We start from the raw sequence: 18,354 nt of genomic DNA, 5'->3' as shown, positions 1-18,354 counted from the left end.
TTTTCTCACAGTCAAATATTATTTAGCCACAAAAGAACAGTATCCTATCATTTGCAGCCAAACAGATGGCACCATATCATAGGACATAATATTAAGTGAAATAAGTCAGGTGCAGAACGATAAATTCAGTGTATTTCCTCTTATAGTAAGATGTTTAAAAAGGAGCAACTGGACCGCATAAAAGAGATTACTGTAGGTTGGGAAGTGTATGGGAGGGTAGGTCCAAACTAAACACTGCTATAAGGAATAAGTTCCAATGGTTCAGTCCATTCTAATAAATGACGAGGAGACATTCAAAGGCTCCACACACAAAGCAGGAGATAGAGATGTTAATTACTCTGACTTATTAGTGTATAGTGTATATATGTATTGAAATATCACACTGTGCTCCATAAAGGGGTATTTTTATGTGTTAACAGATTTTAAAAATATAAAAAGATGGAAATATTAACTAACTTTCCTCATTATGCTGTAAGTGGGTAGCATGAAATTATCACACTGTACCCCATAAATTTGTATAGATGAAATAAATGTTAAAAACTCAATTGACATTAATTCAATTACACATAAAACTAATTTAATATTTTAAATTAGAATGCTGTTGCCATTTTCCATTACTTGAACAACAAAGGCAAAATATAATTTTCTATGTATTTAGCTTGCAAAATAGCTCAATAGGGAGTGTGTCATCCTAGAGTAGATTTTTTTATTGCTTAATTATGAATTGAATTTTAATGAAAAGAGCACAACGTTCATCTGAAATTCAATGAGCTACACTATTATGGAATAAGACCAAAATAAGGCTTTTTGTTTATATCTTAAATGAAAAGAATAAGAAGGGCATCTGTCAGGGCTTTTGTTTTTAAGAAATGAGTGAAATCAACCGACCCTCTGACTGGAAATGGTGCGGAGAGTCATGGCAATGAGGAGAAATAAGCTTAGGAGCAAAAGCCATCTATTGTGTTATAAATGGTGACCACATATCCTCATTAAGAATAAGAAGACCATAAATTTAAAAAATGCTCTAGAGTGCAGAACAGGTCAGATATGCAATGGAACATATCTATAATTAAAATGCAAAGTAAAGAGAAGGTAAAAATGCATCTGTATGCTTGGGCAGATGCAGACAGAATTTACTACCCAACTTTGGTTTGAAGTATTTTGTCTCATTCATCAAAATAATTTCTTTAATATATTTAAGAAATATAAGATATTTGTCTTAGTCTGGCTTTTTGCTAATCCAAATGGATTTTCTGGTGGAGGTGGGTAATATAGGAAATATAAACACTGTACAAGTAGTTAAGTTAGTATACATTGACAAATCCAGGGAATGAATTTTTATTGCAGACCCTCTTGGGTCTATGTGCAAAGCTGACGGGAATTAGTTTTATCATCCTTAACAAGGTTGAAGGTCAATCCAAAGAGATGTATTACATGAGTACCTGCTATATCTGACTACTGTAGACCCTGGGCTTGAAGGCTGTAAATCTTCTACCATTTTAAGATCAAAGTGACGGTGTTCTGATTAAAGCATGGAGTTGGCCCTGAAAATGAACTTGAAAATTTTAAACAAAAGACTGCACTGTCTTCCTTAAGTTCTAGCGCAGATCTGCCCTGTGACAGCCTCAGACCCCAATTGACTGAACAGGGTGCTACAGAAATGCCACAGACACTGAAGTCGGATCCATTATTAGGGATAGAATCATTAAGAGAGGCTAGACTTGGAAAGGGGAGACAGAGAAGATCAGTGGAAGCAAGCAAGCCTAAGAAGAGAAGCTAAATAAGTTCTTGAGGGTGAGTGAGAATAAATCCTGGAAAAAGGATCAGAAGGAACAGCCTCCCCCAAAGGAAAATGACCAGTATAGTGGTTTGTTTGTTGTCTTTTTCAAACTATCTAGTCAATTCTGAGCTTACTGAAATTCTCTAAAATGAATCACTTCTTTACTAGTGGATTTAGAAAAAATAAATCTGGCTTATCTAAACAGTAAGCTCTCAAGTGTAAGAGCCATATGTATAGTTTACCTTAAATACTTCAATATCCAGTTATGCCCACTTTTATTCACAAGACTGGGAAAAGTCCCCATGGCAGTGCCATCTAGGGATCTTTGAAGATCTTGTGAATTAGAGATTTTTTTTTTTTGAGACTTCAAATATAGTACATGAGTTCTAGTAGTAAGGACATAAGAGTTACTGGCTTGGGACATTGTTAATAGCATTACAAACATGACCACAGCACGTCACCTGTTGGTCAGGATTCAACATCATGACATCATCTTGACCAGGCCCCCTGTCTGATGTGGCCAGCCCTGCGACACCTGTCTTGGTAGTGAGGGTGGAGGCTTCATCTCGTTCTCATTTGCTTTCCTAGACTCGCTGCCTGCACTCAGCTTACACGGTGTGAGAGGTAATCAGTGATTCATTTCCACTTTCCCATGAAAAGGCTTTCTACTGTTTCCGCGCACAGTTCATGTCTGAATTCAGCTTCATCACTAGTCAATGCTATCAATGTGTTGGGCTCCTGACTCTGGCACCTCTGTCTAGATTGAGCGGTGAAATTGGTGAAGTCTAGTGACTCACTGTCTTTTGCCATCTTGGAATGTATTCAGAGCTTTTAAGTCATTAGTAGCAGAGGTGTGGTGTAGCAGAGGGTGAAGTTGGAGAGATGACAAATTGCCATGGAGCTGGAGAGTAGCCATCTAGCAGGTGCAATGACTTCGCCCCTTTGAATCTTCTGGGCTGCTAGAATCTGTCCCTACATTGACGGCAACAAGAAGGGAGGTTCCAGAAAGAACCAGTTACTATCAATACTAATTTTAGTAGCCTAGATGGCTCAGTGGATAACGGTGCTTGCTGCCAAGCCTGAAGACATGAGTTCTATCCCCAGGACCCATGTGGTAGAAGGAGAGAATGTCATCAAGTTGTCCACTGACCACCATAGGCATTTATTGGCATGCCTGTACCCACACATGTGCATATACATAGCCACATAAATAAGTAAATCAATGTAATTAAAACAAAATGTTTTTCAGGGGCTGCTGTTGGCAGTTTGGAGTGGAGAGTAATAAATTTATTACAAGAATATTCGACCTATCATTGTGAACTTTTCCAGAGTTCATCAGTCTCTAGTCATAAAGGCAAATGAGAAAGCGGGCAGTTGAGTGCTTCTGACTCACTGTGTAGATAAAACTTAAGCAGTCCAGAGACTAACTGCTTTTAGAGAAGCCTGAAAGCAAGCATGGCCCTTTTCTGGACTCCAAAATGTGGCTGGAGAGGGTTCTTTCCGTTGGCAGTATATAACAAAGTAAAACCCAAAACTTTCCTACTCAAACATAGCTCATTATGCAAAAAAAAGTGTTGATGCTTATTTGTTTTCTTTGTGTGTGTGTGTATGTGTGTGTGTGTGTGTGTGTGTGTGTGATTTGTGTGATTGTGCATGATTGTGTATGCATATATGTGTACATGCATGTGGAGGCCTGAGGTTGGTGTCATTGCTGTTCTATGCCCGGTTAGTGGCATTTATGTAGATTCTTGGGATCTGAACTTAGGTCCTCATGTTTATATGGCAATTGCTTTATAATCACTGTGCTGTCTTCCCAGCCAGAATGTGTATACTTTTGACACCCGGTTCCCACCTTGGGAAATTGGTTTTGTACTAGGCAGAGGGTGACCACCTTTCAGGATCTAGTAGAAACTGTAGGCAGAGAGCCTCCTTGAGGCTCTTTGGTACACACCACTTCTCATGTGGTGCCCCAGCTCTTTGCTGGGGGAGTTAAGCGTGTCCTTGGCATTTCATTGTGGAGGGGATTCTTGGATGTTTGTACCTGTTTCCTCCAAGCCTCTCTGTGTGCCCCCCGCCCCTTTGTGATAACTTGGTTTGTACCTTTCCATCCTGCTCAGTGAACTCAGCTGTGAGTACAAAGGCCCTTGTATGATCTAGAAAGTTACGGAAACTGGATGTTGACTCATTCCAGGATGATCTCATGAAGTCCTGTTAAATGTCTAGGTTATGAAGAACAGAGATTTGTTTCTTCATTCTGGAGACTGAGAAGTCTGAGATCAAGGAACAAAGGGATTCAGTGTCTGGTCCGGACCCAGTTTCTGGTTCATACATAGCACCTTCTGGCCATGGAAACATCAGGGGAGCCTTATTATTTTGTTCCCCATTCGTAAAGGCACTAATCCCATACAGGCTCTGCCTGTATGACTTACTCATGTCCCACAGGCTCGACTTCTTAACATTACCACTGTGGAGTTCATGATTTCAAGACATGAATTTTGAGGACCCAAACACCCATTCCATAAAAATAGGGGTGACCTTGGGGAGTCCTGACGCATTCACTTTTCTAGCAGCCAGCCCAGCTGATGCTCTGAGCCCATCCTGGTGAGGACTCACACATGAACAGGAAGTTCATGGCCACCAGTGAGTAGCTTAACTGCCATAGCTGGTACCTGATCAGCTTATAGGAATCCTGAACATAGGTGTACCTATGCTCAGAGTGGAGTGTTTTCATTTCATTTTCTAATTCATTTCTAATGTGGTTATTAAAAATCCCAACTCCGAGTTAGGTTGCCTGGTTTGAATTTCTGCTTTACTTTATCAGTAGGATTTGGGTAAGTTTGTTAGCTATAGTGTACCATTGCTAGGGAATGATAACAGTAAAGTTTTTGAAGTTGGTGCCCAGATTAAAAGTGATAAAATTCTAACACTTTCGCCAGGTGGTGGTGGCGCATGCCTTTAATCGCAGCACTCGGGAGGCAGAGCCAGGTGGATCTCTGTGAGTTCAAGGCTAGCCTGGGCTACCAAGCAAGATCAAGTAAAGGTGCAAAGCTACACAGAGAAACCCTGTCTCGAAAAACTTAAAAAAAAAAATTGTAACACTTTCCTATCCATTTATTTTGCAGGTTTTCAAATTACTTCTTTTTAGATTGCATTTTATCTTTAAAGGCTTTGTTTTATTGACATGATTAATTGCCATAACAGATATTAAAAAACAAGCACAAAAGTTATTTTATCTTACAGAATTAAATATGGAAGTCCTTTCCTTGTCTCTGTAAAATATTTAAATGGGTCAACAACAAAATACACATATGCTTCCAACAAATAGAAACTTAGCTTCCTAGACAGAAAGCTGAATGTTATGGAATGGTCAAGAGTTTTAAATTTCATGTAAAGTAAACTCTTTTATAATTTTTTTTTGGTTGAATTCAGCTTTGCATGTTAAGTTTTAAACCTTAGCAGTTTGTTCCGAGCCCATTTTGGTGAGGCAGGGGGATTTTGAGCAGTATAGAGGTATATCTTTTACAAGCAAACATCCTAAGTCTTAATTTATTTTTTAAATATTTATTTTTGATTATGCCCTTGTGTATGTATTTTTGTGTGAACAAGTGCAGGTGCCTTTGGAGGTCAGAGGCATTGATGCCCTATTGGACTGCCTTTCAAAGGCAGTAGTGAGCTAGGAACTGAACTCACATCCTCTCCAAGAACAGTACATGCTCTTAACTGCTGAGCCAACTCTCCACCTCAAGTTAATTTATTTTTATAAGCAGTAATTTAGTAGCAAACAAGTAATAAAAAGATAACATCTTCCTAGCCATTTTGGGGGACATTTCCAAATTACGTTCTTTTTAGTATGCATTTTATATTCAAAGGCTTCACTTTATTATCGTCTAGTGATTTTATGTTTATTAATAAAGTTTGGGAGGGTATATACACCCTATTGATACTCAGTGCTGTAAAATACCCAGTTTAACTGTATGATTTAACCTTCAATTTTTTTATTGTAAGACTTTCTAAGTTTTCCTCTGTTTTATAAATTATTCTCTTTCTGAAAGATTGGAAGGCACATAGAATGGGTCTGTATAATCTTTCTTATTCTACTAAAGGTTATCTTTTCAATGTCAGCATGCTCTTGCTTCAAAGACTGTAGATTGCACAAACAACTCCTCCCCTTGACCGTGATCTCACTCCTTTGTTCTTATTTGGTGGTGTTTTCTCTGTTCCTTCTAATCATCCAGTTTTATTTTCAAACGGCATAGAATTTTATTTTGATGACACATTGTTTTGGCATTTTAATCAGTTGTTTAAACTTGATTATTGATTTAAATTAATTGCTTGCTATTAGTGAGTCTTTCAGATGATAATGATATTATTTATCTCAGGTCCCTTTTGTTTTTAAACCCTATTGGCTGGGCTACGAATGTGGCTTGGGTAGATAAAATACTTGCTGTGCAAGCAAGAAGACTTGAGTGCATCTCCAGCACCAAGTAATGTTTGTAATGGCAGTGCAGTAGTTGGGGGATAGACAGATCTCCGAAGCTCCCTGGCTAACCAGCCTAGCTGGATCAATGGTTCCCAGGTTCAGTGAGAGACCTTATCTCAAAAGAGATGGTGTAGAATGATTAAGAAGATGCTTGAGGCCTCCATGCATTTCAGCCCCCCCCCCCATGACACATAGCAACATACACAGCAACATGCACATGTACATACACATGCATGCTCACACGAGTGTGCACCATCTTAAATTTGTTATAGGTTAGCTAGACTTACTAAGCAGTGTCTTCAAAGAATTCATGATGAATTTTGAACCTTTTCTACATATTTAATATGCTTTTATATTTTGTTTATGTAGTTTGGTTAGATATAGAGAGTTTGAATTGTCTTCAAACATCTTCAGCTGTTTTGTGTGTGTATACACTTATGTGAGAGTTCATGTATGTGGAGGTATACATACACAGGTGTGCACATGTGCATGAAAGCCATAGGATAATAAGCCCAGGTACTGTTTTTCAGTTTCAGTGAACCTTGTTTTTCAAGAGTCTCTTACTGGCTGTAATTTCTTAGGCTAGACTAACGAATCCCTGAGATCTGCCTGGCTCCACCTTCCCATAATGGGTACAGATTTGTGTAGCAGCAGCACCCATGACTTTTTAAATGTAGGTTCTGGGGGTCAAACTCAGATCCTCGTGCCGGCATGATAAGCTCTTTCCTCAGCACTCTGTTGGCTTTTACTTCATCCATGCTTATCACATGGAGAAACTTGAAGCCGCTAGGGTGACATTGCCTTTGTTTCTGTGTAATGACTTTTTTTTTTTTTAAATACATGATTGTTCTGTGTAGCCCTGGCTCTCCTGGAACTCCCTCTGTAGATCAGGCTGGCTTTGAATTTACAGAGATCAGCTTGCCTCTGCCTCCCGAGTGCTGGGATTAAAGGCGTGCGCCACCACCACCCAGAGACAGCTTCTTATAATGCAATTTGTTTGAGTCTTAAATATTTACTTAACTTTTCCAGGCTCTTTCCATCTTGGTCTGTATTAATGCTTGTCATTTTTTTCCCCCTGAGTCATGCATGTTCTAATTCTGCCCAGCCAGTTAGTTGGTATGCCGGTCTGCCTGGAGTTATAGGACTTACTATAGCCACTTTTGAGCCTGTAAAAGAGACATCCTGGACGGAAATGATGTTCCAGTTCGTCCCTCTACTTCTAGATATAAGGTCTACTCTCCCTCCCCCCCCCTTTTTTTTTTTTTTTTTTTTTGGTTTTTCGAGACAAGATTTCTCTGTGTAGTTTTGGAGCCTTTCCTGGATTTTGCTCTGTAGACCAGGCTGGCCTCAAACTCACAGAGATCCACCTGCCTCTGCCTCCCGAGTGCTGGGATTAAAGGCGTGCGCTACCACCACCCAGTTTAAGGCCTACTCTTAAGTGTGGTTAATAAACCCAATGAGACTCCACTGGAGAAAATGAATTTTCCCTTTGCAAGTGGGTATCCATTACAGATAGCTTCCTGATTAGGGGTGGAAGCCTGTGTCCACTTCTTCCTCTCAGTGCTAGGACCTCACCTGGCTTGAACATGTGTTGGTCTTATGTGTGCTTCCACAGTCTCTAAGAGTTCATATGCACGTCAGTCCTGATGTGTCTGGAAGATGTTGTTTTCCTTGGTGTAATCTGGCTTTTTAAGATTTATTTTATTTATTTATTATGTACACAGATGAGGGCACCAGATCTCATTACAGATGGTTGATGAGCCACCATGTGGGTGCTGGGAATTGAACTCAGGACCTTTGGAAGAGCAGTCAGCACTCTTAACCTCTGAGCCATCTCTCCAGCCCTGTAATCTGGCTTTTATAGTCTTCCTGCCTCCTCTTCCACATAGTTCTTTGAACTCTGAAGGGAGGGATTGGATGAAGACATCTTATTTATGACTGAGTGTTCCAAAGCCTTTCAGCCTTTGCACATTGTCCACGTGTGGGTCTCTGTATTAGTTCTCATCTCTTGCAATGGGAAGGTTCTCTGATGATAGCAGAGATACTGATATCTCTGAGTATGGGAGAATGTGTTAGGAGTCATTTTGTTACCATATTCCCTTAGTGGAACAGTGAGTAGTAGTGGATTTTCCCCTAGGTCTGTGGCCTATTTAGTATTAGGTTCTTGGCTAACTGAGACATGACAGGCATGAGTTCTGTCCCCTGGAGTGGACCTTAAATCCAATCAGGTAGTTGTTGGTTACAGAACAAGTTTGGTGATACTATTGCACCACTGTGTCTTGCAGGCAGGTCACCACCGTAGAGCATGGGGCTTGAAGCTGGGTTGGTATTTATCCCTCTTCTTTGGTAGTGTGAACAGTACCTTCCAGAACCATGAACACTAAGGGTGAAGGCCCTGGCAAGGCACTGGCCCAAGTATAAGTGTCGTCTTCAGCAACAGGGCCTTACCATCAGTTTGTGGAGAGCAACCAATAACCTTGCAATAGGCTGGCTTGTTTGGGGATTTACATGGGGCCCCTTTGGCTCATGACTCAACTGAATATAACCGATTCCTGACATTGGAGGTTTTTCACTTAGTGATGAAAGATATCTAGTTGAGGCATTCTCTTCATATTTTTTGGGGATTCCATTTATATTTATTTCATATATGTCTATATTTTTAGAAACTTACGGTTTCTATATGACCCTACACATGGCCCTTAGTGTTAGCTATACCTCTTGATACCTACTCTCTTTCTCCTCATCCATCCTTCCCCCCATTTAATCCTCCACTACAGTTACTACTCTGTCTCTCCATAATTATATATTCTATTTCCCCTTCCTTGGCGGATCCCCTTATACCTCCCCTCTAATACCTTCCTTGATACCTAACCTCTGTTGTTTATATGGATTGTGCTACACCTATTGAAGGCTTAAATACTAAGATTCACATAAAAGAGAAAACATACAATATTTGTCTTTTTGGGTCTGGATTACCTCATTCAGTAAGAATTTTTCTAGCTCCATCCATTTAACTGTAATATTTATAATTTCATTTTTAACAGCTGAATGATATTCCATTGTGTAGATGTACCACATTTTCACTATCCTTGAACTTAAATTCTATACCCATTAATTAAGGGACTAACTAGTAACGGGACATCTAGGCAGTTTCTATTTCCTGGCTATTCTGAATAGGTCAACAGTGAACAGTGATAAGCAAGTGTCTCTGTAGTGGGATGTAGTCTTTTGGGTATATGCCTAAGAGTGTTATAGCTGGATCTTGAGGCTGATCTATTTCCAGATTTCTTAGGAACTGCCACATTGATTTCCATAGTGTCTTTACTCAAAGAATTTTTTTATTTTGACCATCACTTGAAGTTGGTAGCATAAGGTTGTAGTTGCAGCCCTCGTCATATATTTTTGGTGTATATTTGGTTTGTGAAGGAAGCTTTGAAAATCTGGGTCTGCACTACAGTGCAGACATTTTCCTGGAAGTGGTCTTACTTTAAGATGTTAAGATCTATTAAATAGATGAGACCAAGTGTGTTACAGGTAGTAAAAATTGAACTTTGGACACTTAGCCTTTAACAGCTGAGCTAACTCCCCACCCCAGCATTATTTTAAATAGAAATATATATATATATATATTCAATTTGGGGTATTGAACACAAGTGGTCAAAGCTCTACCTCTGAGTCACATCCCTAGTCCTCAAGATGGTGATTTAGGTAGTCTTATACTGCTTATCTATTTTTCTTAGCTCGTAAACCAAAATACAGGATCCTTTAAAGTAGTCGAAGACACCCACATTATTAGAGAAAGGAAATATAATTTTGTTGAATGTTTACTAACTGCTAGGTAGTGAGCCAGACAATTCATTGCATGAATTCCCTTAATTCTTTCAACATTTAGTGCCCTCATTTTAATGACAAGAAAGGGAGCTCATAATTAGTAAGCTAAGTCCATTAACCATCCTTATTTAGCCTGTGAGGGGATTCAATCCCACGACTGTCTGATTTTAAAGAGATTCATCTGTGCGTCTTGTTGTCTCATAAAATGTGATTAAAAGTAAACACTAATTTTCAGAAATGAGAATGGATAGGCAGGGTTGAAGACTCATTTACTGAATACTCTTTTTTTTTTTTTTTTGCTACAAAAATCTTGATGAGCTCTGAGATTTTTGCCAGGAGAGTTTGTTGACATTTCTGTGCCTCATCTTTATCATCCTTCATAGACTTTTGAAAACCAAACCTTGAGCTTGAATTCTCTCTCTGTGGAAATGTTCCTGGACTTCTGGTTTGCTCTGAACATTTTCATTTCAAATCTAGCAGTAAAGATGTAAAGATGGGCCCTAGCTCAGTGCCCAGACTGTATTTTTGAATAAACATAGAAAGATTTTCAAATAGCAACTCTCAGCTCTAGGAACAAAACTTCTTTCTCTCTTTATGATATAAATGTTGATTTCATAAATTAACTGGAAATAATTTTTTCAATTGGTGAATACAAGCTCCCCTTCCCCCCTCCCCCATTTTTTAAACTCAGCATAACTTTGGTCTTGCAAGGACAATTTTAATAAAACTGCCAACCAAAAGATGGTTTTTTGATTTGGTTTTGTTCTTCCAGTTCTTCAAGAGATTCTCCTTTGAATCATTCAGAAAAAGCAACATCCTCACAAAAGAACTAAACTTACCCATAAATTTGATCCCTTTGGCTATTCAATTATGATGTTGTTATGAAGTCATTTTGTTTTGTAAATTTAAACACCGATTGTGGTCTCTGCCTCTCAAATACTATTTTGGAGGGCTGATGTCATTGTTGAAGAGGCTTTTTGAAATTAGGGGCTGTATCTTACTTGCCTTTGAATCTTTGCAGCCGAATTCAGTACCTGCGAGAAGAATTCATGCCCCCAGTCACTAACAGTTCTTTGGCATTTTCCTCACTGTTCATAGAATCGACAGGAGGAGACCTGGTGTGCTGAATAGCAAGTTTGCACTTCCCTCAGTCCTTGGATAGTACCCTGATGGTACAGTAACAGATGTTCCAGTGCTTAAACAGATGTGATAGACTGCCATGGTGGTCAGTCGCTGGGGAAGTCTCGTCTGCTGCCGTTTTATTGTAAAACATTGCTGTTTGAATGTATGCTTCGTACTGCTTTCAGAATTGAAGCTTTGCTCCATTGTTGGCCAATGTGAGAAGTGTGGGGCATTTGCTTTTGCACACACTCCTGCCAACATGCATGCATGCATCTTTTTCTACCCAAACTTCCAACTAATATTCCAATATTTGTATTACCTAAATCCATGAAAATTTTCAGTAGTATCGGATGCTAAATTATTGTTTGGACCCTGGTAACCTGATTCTAAAATCATTTACCACTTGTCTGTGCTTTCGATAGTTTGGATTATAGTCTGTGCATCAATAAATGTAAAACTGATAAAGAAGACACCACCAAGTTCACAAATATAGTGAGCTCTGTGGTTAGTGCAGCCCAGGATCATGGAAGTTCAAGAAGTTCTACTTACATTGGAGCTGATGATACACTGCTGATCTTGTGTGTAGGTGTGCATTCTTTTTCTCTGGAGAATCACATGAACACTGAGCAATGACACTTGAGTGCTGTGACCTGAGCAGAGAAACTTACCTGAAAGCATGACTATAGTGCATCTATGGCTTCCCTTCCCAGTGCTTAATCTTAATCTTCTCTCCTTGATAGATCTGCTAGAGGTCTCAGGGCAAATAACCCCAATGTCTACTAGAGATCAGCTCTGAAGAATCCTTTGATGCTCTTCGGTTTGAAACAGTCAGAAGTTACCCAAACGTGCAAAAGAGGTTATCTTCCCAGATGACTTCTACTGGTTCTTAGGGAGGCTTTCAGAGGCTCACTACATGGAGTCTCGAGCTCGCTCTTTAAGTGTTGTGTGGTGTTGTACAGTTTCCTCCAGTTCTCCATGCCTCTGTGTTGGCAGATGAATTGTTGTAATGGAAGTTCCTTGACAAGGAAGCAAAGCCAGTCTGTGCTGTTGAAAGTCGGGTAGTCATGAACCCTTTAATATTAGAAATAGATGTGAGTGGAGCCTTCCTGGGGCTTGAAATAGTTCTGTTTTTGGATCTGGGTGTTGCTATACAGATATACCCAGTTTGTTAAGAAAACGTAATTGAGCAGTATGGTCATGAGCATGTTTAGTTTATGTTACCTTTCAAGAAAAGATTATTATAGTACTGTACTCAGCTTTGTAAATGCTCTTAAAATCAGTACAACGTGGATATAAGGATAAATAATCCAAAATGATTTGTTGCAGTTCTTTCCTTCAGTGGTTTCCACCAGAATACTAGGTTCTCACTAATGGCAAACAAAAAGAGGTGGTAGAATACAGACAGAGGAGAACGAACTTTTCCATCCACTATGGATTTGGATCAGATTTGCTGAAATTGGGCTTTAGATCCTTGGGACTATGGTTACTTACGTACTGTGATACTGTGTACTGTAGTTACTTATGTGCATCTCAAGAACTCAGAGAGGCCAAGTGGTTCTGTTTGTGAAAGCACTCTTTGGTATCCATTGGAACCTAGTGGAGAAGCCATGTACTAATAATGCTGCCTCTTTATAGGTTATAAAAGGACAAATCACCTTTTAAAAGTACGTTTGATGCCTTACAAGTCGTACTTAGAAATGGGATAATTTAGTTCTTCAATAGAGCATTGGTACTACCTTTCTTTTGTGAGCCACACATCCCATCCAATTACCTGTTTTTTTTTTTTTTTCCATGCCATTGAAAAGAGGAAGGATAGACTTTTCACACACAGAAAATCTTCATTGCAGACAAGGAAATATGCAATTCCTGCTGATCTCTCTTGAGTTATTTAATATATCAGAATCTTAACTTATGAGGTTTTGTTAAGAGTTCCCAAGTAGTTGAGGGGCGTTGTTGTTGAGGCTGTGTTGGTCACTAGGGTTGGGTGTCAGTTTATCTCAGTTTTCTCTTTTAGTATCTCATATTCCTGACCAGTCTTCCTTTTTCTCTCATGCAAATATAAATCAGTATACCTTGCAATTCCTGTTTTCTTTGAAATGAAAATCCTTGCTAGGCCGTCAGTTCATGAATACGTCGCTCCGTCGCTCCGTCGTTCAGGTTGCACAATGCCAGCGGAGAAGCAGGCTCTCAGGAGAGGCTTCCTTTGCATTGATTGAAGCAGGTGTTCTCTTTGAGTCGTCAAGGCAGCTCCCTTCTGAGAATCTCAGATAAGTGGTCCAAATTACATCTAAGAGGAGAGCTCGCCGAAGCATAATTGCTTTTCATCAGGGTGCCACAAATAATGAAAAGACAAGGAACACTGGAAGTACATTGTAGGCTCCTTAATCACCATCATTTTCAAAAGCTGATGTAGAATTCCTTACTTCAAGTCAAATCGTATAGCTTTGATAGTAAATTAGACATTTTCTAAACACTAAATTGTATTTCTTCTCATTTACATTTGCCTAAGAAAAGCTGACTGGCAGTGGAGTCCAAGAGACATGCTTGCACCTGCTGGTTTCAGTCAGTGCAATTTTTCTACATTAGCTTCCTGTGTTTCTATTCACACGGAGCTCACCCCCTACTTTCTCTTTCCTGGTAAGATAAATTTCATGCGAGTTGCTCTCTACACAAGATGAGGTCAGATTTCTCACTGTAACTTGCATCTCCGTTCTCCACCCTGTTACCAAGATCTGAACTTCCTGAGAACAATAGATTAGGATGGATAGAGAGCATAAAGCTTTGCCTTGTGATGAACCATCGTTTAGCACAGTGTGGGAAATCCTGGTCATCAGAACTTTATGTAACCTTTCTCTCTTAAGAGTTGAGCTGCAAATCCTAGAACCGAACAGTTTCAAGAGGCCCCATGGAAAACCTGAGTCTCACAGAATGAAGTTGTTTGCAAGATTAGCTGTTGGTTTAGGTGGCAGAATGTGTTTAAAGTGTGTGCCCTGGTTTATTCATTAGGGCAATAACTGCTGTGCTATAAGAATCAAATAGCAAAACAGAAACATCTTTTCTGAGCATGTACTTACTAATAAGTGAATAAAATATTTTTGAGGCAGTCCATGTAAAAACCATTGTAAAGAAATTGCTCAATAAACCCGATGATTTTAAAGGGTAGCTTTTATTTATTCTTTGACAGACTCATTCATGTCTATTATGTATCTTGATCATACCCATCCCAACACCCTCTAGACACCCCCAGGTACCTCCTCCTTCCTTCCTGTATCTGTGTCTGCGTCTGTGAGTGTATTGGCTGTGCCATCTCCAGAAGACATCATCTCACAACACTTCTCCCCATGTGCTGGCACTTGCATTCTTTCTGTGGCTGAGATTTTGGCAGGGCCAGTACTCCATAAGATTCTCAACCCGAGTTGAGAACTTTGACCCAGTTTTTGTTACTGCTTTTTTTTTTTTTCTTTTTCCCATCTGAAGCATCTCTGTGCTTCCCACTGTTTGTTTTGCCAGCATTTATCTCCTTCAGCATGTATCGCACAGCCTGCTTCCTCCATAGGCATCCCCCTTCAGCATGTATCACACAGCCAGCTTCCTCCATAGGCAATCCCTTTTAGGCCTCTAGATAGAGTAGAAATGCATACTCATGAAATAAAACTGGTCTTGATGATTAAGTTTCTATGGGGTAGAACTGTGGGCTTTCTAGTATATTATACCTCCAAGGTAGAGATTAACAATTTACTTTTTAAAGGAGTAAACAGGATATACTTTGGGCTTTGTGAACATGTGGTTTCTATCGCAATTATTCAAATCTGCTCTGGTTGTGGAAAATTTAGTATAGCCAACATAGGTGTAAATAACTGAGTGTGTTGAGTTCTATTAAAAGTATCACCTTATACTTGAGTTTAAAGAAGGCAGTCAGTCATATGATCCACTTTTCCCCAAACACTGAGTGCCATCACCCTATAATGAAATGGTCAGTAGTTGGTCACATATAATTTTGTAGAGGCTGATTAAACACTAACATACGAAGGGCCCTGAACCCTTTTCAGGGGTAATATCAATAATCAGATGAGAGATAATGCTTTAATAGTGATTGATAGGTATCCTGAACTAGTCTGTTTTATCTGTATTACTTCACTTAATACGCACAATCCTATTCAGTATTTTGCACCATAAATCCCAGCCATCTGTAGATGATGAAACCAAGATGCTGGCTGAGGAAACAGAATGGAGCTAGACACCTAGTGAGCTACTTCCCTCTGTCCTCCACAAATCATCTCGAGGATGGTATTACAAGTCTGGTCTTCTCTGTATGGATGGACACATGAGGCCCAGAGGGATGCAGGCGACTGTGCAAAGGTCACACGGTCATTGATAACAGATAAACAAGTCTTGAAATCAATGAAAGCACCACTGGGAAGGCCTGGAAGTAGGAGTAACTCTTAACTGTCACAACGACAAAATCCCTTTATGCGTAATTGCTTTAAATTCTATTTCTATAGCTTCATTTCAGTTTGATAAGTACACAATAGGTGGGGTTATTTTTATTTTTGACATCTTGAGAGGCAGTGTACTTTCAAAGAGGGGGTGACATTTTTCCCTCGACCCTTGGCCTCCACTGGGCTCTACTGAGGCCCTAAGGTATGTATATAAGAATCACTTGGGAATGATTAGAATAGAGGATGCTGAGCACTAGCTCACTGGTTCAGAGACTAATTTCATTGAGGATCTTGCAGAATCATGACAACAGAACCTTCAGGAGAGTCTAGCATATAGCCTAGACTGCAAACGCTACCCTGGAATCTCATTTAGTTTATATAAGCTGAAATGTCCACATGCATTAACAGCTTGACTTTAAAATACCATATGGCATGAAATAAAACTGCACTCAACTGTGCATGGGTTATAGTAATAAAGATATGACCACATTCCAATTAGGAATGGAGCTTTATTACAGATGAATTGTACTGAGGGCTGTAATATTTAAATCAATTCTGTTTGAGGGTGATTTTTGGATTGACAGGCATTGCTGCCGTACTCACCTGACCATGGCTTGGAGATTCTGATGGGTGGCTATGTGTCTTTGTAGCTTAGCTACAGAGTCTATTTTCTACCTTTTTGTCACTGTCTTACTGGGAGAAACTGAAAGGGGAAGGACGAGTCTTTCAGAGGATTAGATTTTGCTACCATTCTCCACCTACCTATAAATATATGATTTTTTATAACGGAGGACTTTAGAAAAGCAATTGTATATAGTAGAAGAAGTTAGGATAGAAATAGACCATCTAGGAGAACAAGCGGCAGAATACAAATTACTAGGGACTCCAGACAGTGTAATTACTACTATTAAATTTGAAATTTAAGTTTTCTGGCACTGAGGGCAAAAGGGGAAACATGTTGGGTTATATTGTTTCATACTCTGGGTAAAACCAGCTTTCACATTTGTCTGCAGAGAAAATTGTTATTTTGAGCAAAACTCAACCAATAATTTGACACATATGTTCTTGGGATAAAACAGTTGAAAATGTCTTTACTATAGCTTTACAAAAGTTGTAGAAGTTCTGTGGGATTGACTTGAATGAGTCATCAGCTGATGATTTGTTTCCTTCTTTCTTCATTGCTTTTGCTTTAAAGGCAAATAAAATGCTTATAATGTTAATCGCTGGTGATATGGTGATAACCATGACATTTCTTATTCTTAGGGAGTTCGCCATACAAAAGAGGAAAAGCAGTAATTCAGAGTTGAGGGGCAGGATCCTGAACCAAAGGTGTGCACTTGTTTGTACCTCCTTTTAACAAAAGAATAAACGAGATGCTGTGGGATGTAGATGTATCCGGCTTGTTAAATAAGAAACACAGAACCGATTGTAGAGTTAAAAACCATGAGGTCAGAGCAAGAGCGGAAAAACCTTACCCTTCACTGCTTCTGCGGTTCTTCCTCTCAGCAAGAGACCTACTTCTCTGCGTCCTGTCTATTTAAAAACTTTCTGTTCTCCTCTCTCATTGGTTGTAAACCCAGCCACATGACCTCGTCACTGCCTGTTTGTACAGACCTCCAGGTCTTCTATGGTTGGTATTGAGATTAAAGGCATGTGTCTGCCATGCTGGCTGTGTCCTTGAACACACAGAGATCCGCCTAGCTCTGCCTCTCAAGTGCTGGGATTAAAGGCGTGCCCCACTACTGCTCGGCTTCTGCTCTGGCTTGCTCTGACCTCAAGGCAACTTTATTGACATACAAATAAAATCACATTTCAATACAAATAAAATATCACTATAGTGGGATATCAGAAGGAACACTGATGGGGGTGTGAGATCGAATCAGTGAAATCAGACACATGAGAACTACAAAAGCAATCCAAGAAGAAGAGTAGTAGAGGAGGCAGAAGAAAGAGGGCTATGGCACATCAGCAGAATTACTCTCCTAAACTGGATGGAAAACTCACATGGTAGCATGGAATCAGAGAAATCCACAGAGTTAGATTTGAGAAGATTGGCTCAAACAATTGTGATGTCCTATGCATGGTTTGTGTTTTAGAAAGAACACCCAATACAGTGGGGAAGGGAGGTAGGCCAGGAGGTCACCTAGAAGGCCAAGGGGTATTTCTCTTTTTAAATGCTGAGGATCTGAAGAAAAGCCATGACACCGAGTATCAGCTGAGACCACAACTACAGAGGAGAATGACCTGTGGATCTGGTTCAGTGATTTGCAGGGAGAGAGATTGGAATGAACCAAAGTTTCCTTGCTTAGGTGTCTGGGTGGCAGGCACAGTTCATGGAGTCAGGAAAAACAGAGGCAAGCCTATGTAAGTTGGTAAAGATGAGTTCAGATAATGCTGAAGGTTATCCAGTGGAGAATTTTCAGGGTTGAGATCTGAACTGAGGGCCATAGATTTTGAATTTACCAAAATATAGACAGCAGATAAAACAAGCTAGTGAGATACCTAGATAACAAGAAAACTGATGAAAAATCAGAGTTTGGAACCCTGAGAAAATTTCACTCTTAGAAAGTACGTAGAGAACAGAGGAGATAGAAGTGTGGTTAAAAACAAAAAACAAAAAACAAAAAACAAAAAACAAAAACAAAACAAAACAAAAAGCCAAACCAAACCAAAACAAAACAAAAAAAAACATAAGCAAGGAA

General features: G+C 39.6%; 1 protein-coding gene across 1 annotated transcript in view; it reads left to right on the top strand.

The window, feature by feature from the left end:
• Epm2a (EPM2A glucan phosphatase, laforin) overlaps positions 1-18,354 on the top strand; it is a 116,996-nt gene that overhangs the window by 67,499 nt on the left and 31,143 nt on the right. The window contains exon 4 of the mRNA XM_036169382.1: positions 16,916-16,981. Coding sequence (XP_036025275.1) covers positions 16,916-16,981 — 66 coding nt within the window. The remainder of the gene's footprint in view (positions 1-16,915; positions 16,982-18,354) is intronic.

The sequence above is a fragment of the Onychomys torridus genome, chromosome 19, assembly GCF_903995425.1.
Source record: "Onychomys torridus chromosome 19, mOncTor1.1, whole genome shotgun sequence".
Classification (NCBI taxonomy): domain Eukaryota; kingdom Metazoa; phylum Chordata; class Mammalia; order Rodentia; family Cricetidae; genus Onychomys; species Onychomys torridus.
The sequence above is the reverse complement of the archived record's forward strand: the minus strand, read 5'-3'. Positions and strand labels throughout refer to the sequence as shown.